We start from the raw sequence: 13,567 nt of genomic DNA, 5'->3' as shown, positions 1-13,567 counted from the left end.
ACGACGCCTGGATGGATGAAGACCTTGCAGCTTGGATGAGGATGGATGTCCGGACTTCAGAAACTGTAAGAGGATCGTCAGGGGTTAGTGTTAGGTTTTTTTAAAAACTTTTTTTTTTATTAGGGTTTTGGGCATTCTTAAAAGAGCTAAATGCCCTTTTAAGGGCAATGAAAAAGAGTTGAATGCCCTTTTACTGTTTGGGGGGGTCTTTGTACTTTTTTCAGGGAAAGAGGTGATTTCTTTAGGACAATGCCCTACAAAAGGCCCTTTTAAGAGCTTTTAGTAGTTTATTGTAGAATATGGTTTTTTTTAATTTTGGGGGGCTTTTTTTATTTTTATAGGGCTATTAGATTAGGTGTAAATTTTTTTATTTTTTTTGTAATTTAGTAATTTTTTGTAATTTTAGTATTTTTTATTTTTTGTAACTGTAGATTATTTTTATTTTTTTAGTAGGGTTAGGTTTTTTAAAAGTGTAATTTAATTAATTTAATTGATAGTTATTTTAATTTTAGTATAATAGGTAATGTTAGTTTCATTTATAGATAAACTTAGGTTTTTTCAATTTCCCAGGTAAGTTTTTATTTATTTTAAGATAGGGATATTTTAATTTAAAGTTAGGGGGTTGCTAGGTTTAGGGGTTAATAATTTTATTTAGTTTTTGGGGATGTGGGGGGCTAGCGGTTCAGGCATTAATAGGTTTATTTAGTGGTAGTGATGTAGGAGGCCAGAGGTTTAGCGGTTAATAACTTTATTTAGTGGCGGAGATGTCGAGGAGCAGCGGAACAGGGGTTAATAGCTTTATTATAGTGTGGGGGAATAGGGGTTAATAACTTTAGTATAGCGGCGGCAATGTCGGGGAATGGCGGAATAGGGGTTAATACATTTTATTACTGGCGGTGATGTCGGGAGTGACAGATTAGGGGTTAATAAGTTTATTTTAGTTTTTGTGATGCGTGAGGGCCTCAGTTTAGGGGTTAATAGGTAGTTTATGGGTGTTAGTGTACTTTGTAACACTTTAGTTATGAGTTTTGTGTAACAGTTTTGTTGCGTAAAACTCATAACTACTGGTTTCAGTTTGCGAGACGGATCGTGTCGGTATAGGGTGTAACGCAAGTTTTTTTAGCCTCACCGCAAAACTTGTAATGGCGACACTATGGAAGTCCCATGCAAAATGTTTTTGAGTGTGGGACTGACGTTGCGTTACAGGCTAAAATGCTTGCGGTACAGCTATACCGACAAGACTCGTAATGGCTGCGTTACTGTTTTAACGCTGAAATGGCCATTTTTTTCAGCGTTAAAACACAAACGCAAAATTCGAAATCTAGGTTATTGTTAGTTATGCAAATATGGGGAATGGGTAGTAAAGGCGTTAAGCTGCAAATAGCCTCCTGCACCCTTTCTGTATCTTGCAGCAGGAACAGTAAAACAAGTTATTTTAAAATGACTATTGTTTCTGGCCAGTTTGAAATGGCTGCCAAGCTCAGCCCACTGATGACATCACGATCTGGGCTGCATCTAGGTTCTCTGCTGAATAGCATTGACAGTCTGTTGAATCCAACTAGTGAGCCTTTTGTGATTGGATGCCGTATGCAGCCCAGATCATGATGTTATCAATGGCAGCCATTTCAAACTGGCCAGAAATACTATTTATTTTAAAATAACTGTTTTACTGTTCCTGCTGTATGATATAGAAAGGGTGCGGAAGGCTATTTGCAGCTTCATCTATGGTAAGGCTTTAAGATGACTAAGGTGTAGACTGTCCCTTTAAGCTCACTCACCTGCACAACCCTCCAACACAAATCCTTTCCCAGCAAAAAAAAAAAATACTAATCCTAAAATCTAAGACCCCTCCCACCATAAGAAAAAAGCCCACTCATACAAATCCATTCTACATGACCTCTATTGCAAAAACTCACCCCAGACCCTAAAGGCCCCTCTTCATTACCCCAACTACAAAAAAAGCTTTAATACCCAAGGGACCCCAGCACCAAAAGAATCTCCTATCAATCAAGGGCTCAACTCACCCCTCCCCCATCACACCCTCTCAAATGTTCCAGTAATGTCTATATTCCTGAGCTCATGTCCTCAGTCTTTAGCAGGTCACACAAAATTATACACTATATTTTATTTATATGTTTTGTGATGATCGAGAGACGTAAGAAAGAACTTGTTAGTCCAATGAAATGGAGTCTGATGATTTATCTCATACATATTATAGGAATACACCATTGTGAAGAAGAGGCTCTCCCACAGCAACATACAACAGCTGAGCGGAGAGGTGAGTACTGCTGGGGAATGTGACTTATACACAGTGACTCACTTTACTGACCCATCTGACCCTGTGTGTATTTCCTGCCTTCTGTCTGTGTCTCTGTATGTTCTCAGTAACATTATCCTGGCTCTGTCAGTAAAAGTGTGTGACAGAACCAGTCCCTGTGTCAGCGCTGAATGAGTTGTGTGTGTTTCAGGTGCCTATAAAGTGTGATGATGTTGCTGTGTATTTCTCTATGGAGGAGTGGGAGTATATAGAGGGACACAAGGAGCTTTACAAGGACGTCATGATGGAGACTCACCAAGCAGTAAGGACTATGGAGATCCCAGGAAATGAGAGCTCAGGTAACGCTGTGTAGTAATAAATATCTCACTGAGGAAATGCAAAAACACTACTGACGTGACTGACACAGAGCAAATCTACTGTGAATCCGTCATGTGTGATCTAACGAGATTTACTCAACAAGAATAATAAAAACACAGTTAAAGGGTCAAGAGGAATTACTGCTAAATCAATTTTGTATATTCATTTATATATGTAAATGTTTAAGTGGAAAACAGATGCTTTGTTTTGTTCCTAATTGAATGCATTTTAGTATATATATATTTTTAAGATGCAACAAAAATTGTTTCATATCCATTTAACAAAATAAACTGATTTTATTCTTTATTAGAACTAACAGGTCACAGAGATGAAAATCTAGACACAGGATCACATAGAGAACTTGTACAGAATATTCAGCCAGTGGAGACCCCATCAGACGTCTCTGCAGGTAACAGATCTATGACAGAAACTACTAGTAATGTTTTCAAATAATTATGTGTTGTGTAATATTACTGTATAATCAGATTGTGTGAGATAACTGCAGTTAAATCCATTTAACCAAAAAAACTGATTTTATTCTTTATTAGAACTAACAGGTCACAGAGATGAAAATCTAGACACAGGAGCACATAGAGAACTTGTACAGAATATTCAGCCAGTGGAGACCCCATCAGACGTCTCTGCAGGTAACAGATCTATGGCAGAAGCTACTAGTAATGTTTTCAAATAATTATGTGTTGTGTAATATTACTGTATAATTAGATTGTGTGAGATAACTGCAAATCCATATAATCATTAAACTCATTTTATTCTTTATTAGACCTAACAGGTCACAGTGATGAAAATCTAGACACAGGAGCACAAGGAGACCTACAGAATATTCAGCCATCGGATGTCTCTGCAAGTGAGTGATCTATGATATAAGCTTCATAGTTAGAAAACTCAGATTCTAAAATGTTTTCCCCCTATGTTACTGATGAGCCTCAGCACAGACAGATTGTAATAATAAAATCTATTTGGTTCACACTCCTACCTTATCTTTTCTTATCTCTCACCCTCTGCTTCATGTGCATAGTACACACACACATGCCCTCTATTCGCTTTACTCTCACCCTCTGCTTCATGTAAATGATACACACACACATGCCCTCTCTTCCCTTCTCTCTCACCCTCTGCTTCATGTAAATGATACACACACACATGCCCTCTCTTCCCTTCTCTCTCACCCTCTGCTTCATGTAAATGATACACACACATGCCCTCTCTTCCCTTCTCTCTCACCCTCTGCTTCATGTAAATGATACACACACATGCCCTCTATTCTCCTCTCTCTCACCCTCTGCTTCATGTAAATGATACACACACATGCCCTCTCTTCCCTTCTCTCTCACCCTCTGCTTCATGTAAATGATACACACACATGCCCTCTCTTCCCTTCTCTCTCACCCTCTGCTTCATGTAAATGATACACACACACATGCCCTCTCTTCCCTTCTCTCTCACCCTCTGCTTCATGTAAATGATACACACACATCCCCTCTCTTCCCTTCTCTCTCACCCTCTGCTTCATGTAAATGATACACACAAATGCCCTCTCTTCCCTTCTCTCTCACCCTCTGCTTCATGTAAATGATACACACACATGCCGTCTCTTCCCTTCTCTCTCACCCTCTGCTTCATGTAAATGATACACACAAATGCCCTCTCTTCCCTTCTCTCTCACCCTCTGCTTCATGTAAATGATACACACACATGCCCTGTCTTCTCTTCACTCTCACCCTCTGCTTCATGTAAATGATACACACACACATGCCCTCTCTTCCCTTCTCTCTCACCCTCTGCTTCATGTAAATGATACACACACACATACGCCTTCTCTTCCCTTCTCTCTCACCCTCTGCTTCATGTAAATGATACACACACATGCCCTCTCTTCCCTTCTCTCTCACCCTCTGCTTCATGTAAATGATACACACACATGCCCTCTCTTCCCTTCTCTCTTACCATGTGCGTTATATAAATGGCATACACACATCCTGTTTCCTTCTCTCTTTCACCATCTGCTTCATGTAAATAGTACATATACATGCCCTCTCTACCCTTCTCTCTAACCTTCTGTTTCATGTAAATGATACACACACATGCCCTCTTTCCCTTCTCTCTCACCCTCTGCTTCATGTGAATGGTAAACACACATGCCCTCTCTCACCCTCTGCTTCATGTGAATGGTACACACACATTCCCTCTCTCACCCTCTGCTTCATGTGAATGGAACACAAATGCCCTCTCTCACCCTCTGCTTCATGTGAATGGTACACACACATGCCCTCTCTCAACCTCTGCTTTATGTGAATGGTAAATGCACATGCCCTCTCTCACCCTCTGCTTCATGTGAATGGTACACACGCATGCCCTCTCTCACCCTCTGCTTCATGTGAATGGTACACACACATGCCCTCTCACACCCTCTGCTTCATGTGAATGGTACACACACGTGCCCTCTCTCACCCTCTGCTTCATGTGAATGGTACACACACGTGCCCTCTCTCACCCTCTGCTTCATGTGAATGGTACACACACATGCCCTCTCACACCCTCTGCTTCATGTGAATGGTACACACGCATTCCCTCTCTCACCCTCTGCTTCATGTGAATGGTACACACACATGCCCTCTCACACCCTCTGCTTCATGTGAATGGTACACACGCATTCCCTCTCTCACCCTCTGCTTCATGTGAATGGTACACACACATGCCCTCTCTCACCCTCTGCTTTATGTGAATGGTAAACACACATGCCCTCTCTCACCCTCTGCTTCATGTGAATGGTACACACACATGCCCTCTCTCACCCTCTGCTTTATGTGAATGGTAAACACACATGCCCTCTCTCACCCTCTGCTTCATGTGAATGGTACACACACATGCCCTCTCACACCCTCTGCTTCATGTGAATGGTACACACACATGCCCTCTCACACCCTCTGCTTCATGTGAATGGTACACATACATGCCCTCTCTCACCCTCTGCTTCATCTGAATGGTACACACACATGCCCTCTCTCACCCTCTGCTTCATGTGAATGGTACACACACATGCCCTCTCACACCCTCTGCTTCATGTGAATGGTACACACACATGCCCTTTCACACCCTCTGCTTCATGTGAATGGTACACACGCATTCCCTCTCTCACCCTCTGCTTCATGTGAATGGTAAACACACATGCCCTCTCTCATCCTCTGCTTCATGTGAATGGTACACACACATGCCCTCTCACACCCTCTGCTTCATGTGACTGGTACACACGCATGCCCTATCTTCCCTTTTTTCTTCATGTTCTGCCTTATGTAAATGAGACACACATGTGCCCTCTCTATACCACTTCTAGTTCATTAAAATGTCAGTTAACCTCAAAAATAATGTTATATAATTCTGTTTTAATATAGTTTATAAAACATAATATTCCCTTTTAATGTTTTAAAACAACGGCCGTTTTTTAGACCCGCTCTGTGCTCTTCTGAGCGGGTCTGTTTTTTTCCACACAGCGCATCGGGCCAGCTGTATAGTCACAGCCCGGCCCGACCGCGCCATAAGACTAAGTGCAGCTCGCTCCTGCTCTGTCTGACAGCGGGAGCGAGCTGCACTTTGTATAATGGCGCGGTCGGGCCGGGCTGTGACTATACAGCTGGCCCGATGCGCTGTGTGAAAAAAACAGACCCGCTCAGAAGAGCAGAGAGCGGGTCTAAAAAACAGCCGTTGTTTTAAAACATTAAAAGGGAATATTATGTTTTATAAAGTTTGCGCTAATATAATGTTATATAATTCTGCACTATGTGCAGAATTATATAACATTATTTTTGAGGTTTACTGTCCCTTTAAATGGTATTCTAAAAACTCTTATTTTATTGTGAACTCAGACATTTGGGCCATTAATAAAGATTAAATATAGGAATAAAATGTCATCTGGTGCTTTGCAATATACTGTAAATATCCTTTTAATACGATGACAGTAGTGGAACATTATTTAATCTACAGACTATTATATGTAAATTTAAAGGGACATTCCGGTCAAAATTTAAATGCACATAGATAAATTACATCTTTAAATAAAAACATTTGCAATATACATGTTTTAGCAAAACTGCTTATAGTAAAAGTTATCACTGTTTTAGTGTTAGCATATGTCTCTGCTCATGCATGTGAAGCATAGCTGGATTTTCTCAGTGCACCAGCATTTTAAATACTGCAGCTGCTCAGAGCACTTGCGGGGCTTGTATCATGTAAGCAATTAACAAATTGAGTCATTACCATATAATAAAAGCACCTTTAGGCTCTCTGAACAAGTGTTGTGTTTAAAATGCTGGTGCACGGTGCATACTTAAATACACGTTTAAAACAGCTATAGCTTTTATTAGAAGAAATCTTGCTAATGCATGTAAATTAAAAACTTCTATTCAAAACTGAAATGCATCCATGTGGATTCTAATTTTATCTGGAATGTTCCTTTATAAGTGGTGCATTAACGGTTATACGCGAGCCATAAGGGGTTTTATTGCAGCTATTTGCAGGCGTCCGCTCGTATTACAAGTTTAAAGTACGCTAGAATTCAACTAAGAATACCAAGAGAACAAAGCAAAATTGGTGATAAAAGTAAACTGGAAAGTTGTTTAAAATTACATGCCCTATTTGAATCAAGAAAGTTTTTTTTTTTCGGACTTGACTGTCCCTTTAACATAGAGATACATACCTATACATGTTTAAAGATGTATATGTGTGTGTGTATGTGTGTGTGTATGTGTGTATATATATATATATTTATATATATTAATATAGGGCAAAGTGCACTCCAGATTTAGTCCATATCAGCCTTGGGTGCTATATCAAAAAAACAATAGCATGTAAACATGAAGCACTCCAAAGGTCTTGTATTATGGTCACCTTTATTGTGAACGTTTTCGGGCATAAATTAGCCCGTCCTCAGACTTACAAAGTTACAAAAACTTACCACCAGCTGTGCTTATAACCATCACCAAACAAATGTGCCCACGCTCTCCACGGTAGATGCGCCTCCTAGAACGAGTGACGTCATCATCCATGGCAACGTGTAAGGGACTACAAAGAAACGGACCAAAAGATAATAAACAAACAGATCGCAAATCTAAAGTAAAATAACATCCTGTCAAATCGCTAGTGGAGAAAGAAAAATTAGTCACATATGTAATCCACTGCAGTGTCATTAACGCCGCTCCTAGTGTGCACGGCCGGGCGGTTACCAAGGGAACCAAGCAAACAAAACTGAACTGTCAGAGTAGGGACGGCACACAAGGGGGGGCGTGGTAATGTGACTGCTAAACAACAATTGTATTGATATTCTGCTGCATGATCAAAAACAGTACAGATCATATAAAATAAAATAGCAAGGTGAAAATTACAAGGTGATAATTGAACCCAGCATAATGACCGCATTATTGTATCAAAACACAAGTCTACAGCGAAAAAGCTAGGTTGCTAAGCAACCCCAAAATATAAACAAGTTTAGTAGAGAAGCCAAAGAGGTCAGAAAACGGACAGAAATGTAACCAGAAAATAATTTAGAAGAGAGCACAGCCCAACAGAAAGAAAAATGGCATAAACATATGGGTCACCAAAAATAAAATGAATGAAACCCAGAGAAGCCAGAACTGTTCAGCGGTGCTCTTCACAAATTGCAAGAAAATAAAATAGAGAATATGTATACATGCACATCACTTAAGTACCTAGAAACACTTGGTCAATAGATAACAATATATATATATTCAAAGCAAAATAAATTCAATTACACATAGACATGAGACTATAGCAAAGTGGCTATCTAGTGATAGTACTGCATAATGTGGCAATAGGAACTAAACTCATAAGGAGCCCAAAAGTTAGGCCATACCAAGCAAAAAGAGTTGTAATACACACTGTCACATAGCGCAAGTACCAACCAAGAATAATAGCACCAATAATGGCCCAAAAAAAAGGTCACAGAGATAGATCGTGGATCTCATCAAATTGCAAACCACAACACATTGTATTGTTGATATAATTAAATGATTCATGACTCTTACAAGAGACTCAAATTCTTCATGGAGGTTATAAGAACACCTGCCAATCCAATTGGGTGTTAAGTCCATAGGGGACAAGGGTGTTCAACTGGAATGTCCATTTCGCTTCTTTTTGTAGAACCAAACGGTTTCTGTCCCCTCCTCTTAGCAGTGGCGGTACATGATTGATGATTGTGTACTTAAGGTCCGTCACACTGTGCTGTAGTTCCAGAAAATGCCTGGCTACTGGTTGTTCTGATGAACCCTTTTTGAGTGCCACCTTGATTGCAGAACGATGGTTTGCCATGCGTGTACGCAAGTCGTCGGTAGTCTTACCCACATAATACAATCCACAAATACAATGTAGAAGGTATACTATATGCGTGGTGGTACACGTAAGTCGAAATCTATGCTTATAGATCTTGCGTTTATGTGGGTGGGTGAAACATGAGCCAGTTATAAGGCCTCCACATGTCGTACAACCAAGGCATCGGAAGACTCCAGGTTTTTTGATGTCTAACCATGTTGATGGTCTGTAACTATGTATAGGGTCAGTTTTGATCAATAGATCACGTAACAATTTCGACCTTCTATAGCCCATCCTAGGTGGTTCAGCTTTAAATAGAGGTAAGGACTTGTCAGTGTTAATGATTTTCCAATGTTTTCTTAGGGTGTCCATGAGAGGACCCTTATCTCCTGTGAATGTAGTCACAAACGTCATCCTTTTGGCCTCCTGTTTGGGTTCTCTGTCCTGGCCCAAACATATGTTTTCACACTGCTCAGACAATAATTTTCGAGGGTAACTCCTTGTTTCAAACCGCTGGACCATCTCTGTCAGTTGTTTGTCTCTAATGTCCATCTCAGAGTTGTTCCTAACTACTCTAAGCAATTGGGATTTAGGCGATTTAGGAGCTTGGTCCCAAACTCCTCAAAATGCGCCATGAAGAGGTTGGCGTATGATGGGGCCTAACATGGCCCCATCATACGCCAACCTCTTCATGGCGCATTCTGAGGAGTTTGGGACCAAGCTTTTTCAGGTCAATGAAATTCTCTTTTTTTAAGAGATATATAGATGACTTATTCTTGATCTGGTCTGGAACATCGGAAGGCCTGGAGGCTTGGTTCCAGCAACTCAATGGAGCAAATACAGCTTTGAAGTTTAAAATGGTGTCCAGTAAAACTCAAATTGATTTTCTAGATGTCAGACTATACAAAAGGAATGGTAAAATCCAGTCGACACTATTTAGAAAGGACACTGATAGAAATTCTTTATTACATTACACCAGCTGCCATCCTCCTGCTCTAAAGAGAGCATTGCCTAAATCGTAATTGCTTAGAGTAGTTAGGAACAACTCTGAGATGGACATTAGAGGCAAACAACTGACAGAAATGGTTCAGCGGTTTGAAACAAGGAGTTACCCTCGAAAATTATTGTCTGAGCAGTGTGAAAACATATGTTTGGGCCAGGACAGAGAACCCAAACAGGAGGCCAAAAGGATCACGTTTGTGACTACATTCACAGGAGATAAGGGTCCTCTCATGGACACCCTAAGAAAACATTGGAAAATCATTAACACTGACAAGTCCTTACCTCTATTTAAAGCTGAACCACCTAGGATGGGCTATAGAAGGTCGAAATCGTTACGTGATCTATTGATCAAAACTGACCCTATACATAGTTACAGACCATCAACATGGTTAGACATCAAAAAACCTGGAGTCTTCCGATGCCTTGGTTGTACGACATGTGGAGGCCTTATAACTGGCTCATGTCTCACCCACCCACATAAACGCAAGATCTATAAGCATAGATTTCGACTTACGTGTACCACCACGCATATAGTATACCTCCTACATTGTATTTGTGGATTGTATTATGTGGGTAAGACTACCGACGACTTGCGTACACGCATGGCAAACCATCGTTCTTCAATCAAGGTGGCACTCAAAAAGGGTTCATCAGAACAACCAGTAGGCAGGCATTTTCTGGAACTACAGCACAGTGTGACGGACCTTAAGTACACAATCATCGATCATGTACCGCCACTGCTAAGAGGAGGGGACAGAAACCATTTGGTTCTACAAAAAGAAGCGAAATGGACATTCCAGTTGAACACCCTTGTCCCCTATGGACTTAACACCCAATTGGATTGGCAGGTGTTCTTATAACCTCCATGAAAAATTTGAGTCTCTTGTTAGAGTCATGAATCATTCAATTATATCAACAATACAATGTGTTGTGGTTTGCAATTTGATGAGATCCACGATCTATCTCTGTGACCTTTTTTTTGGGCCATTATTGGTGCTATTATTCTTGGTTGGTACTTGCGCTATGTGACAGTGTGTATTACTACTCTTTTTGCTTGGTATGGCCTAACTTTTGGGCTCCTTATGAGTTTAGTTCCTATTGCCACATTATGCAGTACCATCACTAGATTGCCACTTTGCTATAGTCTCATGTCTATGTGTAATTGAATTTATTTTGCTTTGAATATATATATATATATATATATATATATATATATATATATATTGTTATCTAATGACCAAGTGTTTCTAGGTACTTAAGTGATGTGCATGTATACATATTCTCTATTTTATTTTCTTGCAATTTGTGAAGAGCACCGCTGAACAGTTCTGGCTTCTCTGGGTTTCATTCATTTTATTTTTGGTGACCCATATGTTTATGCCATTTTTCTTTCTGTTGGGCTGTGCTCTCTTCTAAATTATTTTCTGGTTACTTTTCTGTCCGTTTTTTTCTGACCTCTTTGGCTTCTCTACTAAACTTGTTTATATTTTGGGGTTGCTTAGCAACCTAGCTTTTTCGCTGTAGACTTGTGTTTTGATACAATAATGCGGTCATTATGCTGGGTTCAATTATCACCTTGTAATTTTCACCTTGCTATTTTATTTTATATGATCTGTACTGTTTTTGATCATGCAGCAGAATATCAATACAATTGTTGTTTAGCAGTCACATTACCACGCCCCCCCTTGTGTGCCGTCCCTACTCTGACAGTTCAGTTTTGTTTGCTTGGTTCCCTTGGTAACCGCCCGGCCGTGCACACTAGGAGCGGCGTTAATGACACTGTAGTGGATTACATATGTGACTAATTTTTCTTTCTCCACTAGCGATTTGACAGGATGTTATTTTACTTTAGATTTGCGATCTGTTTGTTTATTATCTTTTGGTCCGTTTCTTTGTAGTCCCTTACACGTTGCCATGGATGATGACGTCACTTGTTCTGGGAGGCGCATCTACCGTGGAGAGCGTGGGCACATTTGTTTGGTGATGGTTATAAGTAAGTTTTTGTAACTTTGTAAGGCTAATTTATGCCCGAAAACGTTCACAATAAAGGTGACCATAATACAAGACCTTTGGAGTGCTTCATGTTTACATGCTGCTGTGTGTATGTATATATATATATATATATATACACACACACACACAAAGATACTCATCAACTTACGGCCATCCGTACTTATGACCATGTGTCGTAATGAAGGCGATGCTTATGTGTATGTGCGCAAAGGCGGTGCTTGTGTGCGCAAAGGCGGTGCTTGTGTGCAACGAGAAGTGACTGTAAGCAGCAGCCTTTGCATGGGTCTCACCATGTCGCAGTCCAAAAGGCCGGTAACGTGTAGCGGCAAAGAAGCTACAAAGAAGAGGAAAGCTCTTGATTTGTAGTAAAAAATGAAAGTCATAAAGCAGTATGACGAAGGTAAAAAAGTGAATGCGATCGCGCGTGATATAAAAACTGTCGCATTCCAGTTTCCACGATCATTAAGGACAAGGAATGCATACGCGAAGCTGTAAAAGGTTCCGCACCAATTAAATCAACAATAATAACAAAACAACGTCAAGGGCCCATTCACGAAAATTGAGAAATTATTAATGTTGTGGATAGAAGATGAAATACAAAAACGTACAGCCATAAACCTTCTAACAATTCAGATGAAGACTAAAAGTTTGTTTGAGACTTTAAAGGGTTTACCCACAATTTACAAAAGAACAGTATAGAGTTTTTGGATGTGGTCCTTTCTTGGGACCAAAAAGATAGCATATCTACTTCTACTTTTTTCAAAAAAGTAGATTGTAACAATTTCTTACATTTCTCTAGCAACCACTTAACAAAATGGAAAACTAATATCCCATTCAGCCAGTTCTGTAGACTGTGCAGGAACTGCAGCTCAATAGAGCAATACAACCAGCAATCACTTATCCTTAAACGTAGATTTTCAGAAAAAGGATATCCTTCCGAACTGATCACTAGAGGCTATGAGAGAGCTAAGGATCTGAATAATCATCTATTATCATCTGTATCGTCTAAAGATAGAGATAAGGAGAGTTTCATAAATAAACAACCTCTATTTGTGACACAGTACAACTCTAATCACAAAATTATCAACAGAGTACTTAAAAAACATTGGCCTATCCTTCTGAAAGACCCCGTTTTAAAAAAAACTCTCCCAACCTAAACTAGTCTTTAAAAGAGCACCTACTTACAAACAGAAACTAGCCCCTAGTAAGGTGATGATGTCCAAAAGGAAATCTGTCAATACTACTAGATTGGGAGACAGGGTCCAAAATAGTTATAACTTCAACAAGATAGGAGTTTTCAGATGTGGGAAGAAACGATGCCACATGTGTAAACACATAACACATGGATGTAGTACCATAGTATCCAATAATACAGGGGAAAGGTTCCCAATAAAAAGTCGACTGTCGTGTGACTCCAGTTATGCAATCTATGTACTGTCCTGCAAATGTGGGATTCAGTACATAGGTAGGACCTGTAGGAAGGTCAGAACTCGATGGAGTGAACATTTGAGGAACATCAAATCAAAATCACCTAAACACAGTGTGTCCAGATATATTTGTTATAAATATGTTTCTGGT

The 13,567-nt window shown here is 39.9% G+C and overlaps 1 protein-coding gene across 1 annotated transcript in view; it reads left to right on the top strand.

Moving 5' to 3' along the window:
• LOC128657202 (zinc finger protein 773-like) overlaps positions 1-13,567 on the top strand; it is a 120,186-nt gene that overhangs the window by 16,746 nt on the left and 89,873 nt on the right. Inside the window, exons 3-7 of the mRNA XM_053711458.1 lie at positions 2,219-2,278; positions 2,469-2,616; positions 2,946-3,044; positions 3,184-3,282; positions 3,417-3,500. Of these exons, the coding sequence (XP_053567433.1) occupies positions 2,219-2,278; positions 2,469-2,616; positions 2,946-3,044; positions 3,184-3,282; positions 3,417-3,500 (490 nt within the window). The remainder of the gene's footprint in view (positions 1-2,218; positions 2,279-2,468; positions 2,617-2,945; positions 3,045-3,183; positions 3,283-3,416; positions 3,501-13,567) is intronic.

The sequence above is a fragment of the Bombina bombina genome, chromosome 4 (genome assembly GCF_027579735.1).
Source record: "Bombina bombina isolate aBomBom1 chromosome 4, aBomBom1.pri, whole genome shotgun sequence".
Lineage (NCBI taxonomy): Eukaryota > Metazoa > Chordata > Amphibia > Anura > Bombinatoridae > Bombina > Bombina bombina.
Note: the sequence above shows the minus strand (reverse complement) of the source record. Positions and strands in the feature narration are given on the sequence as shown.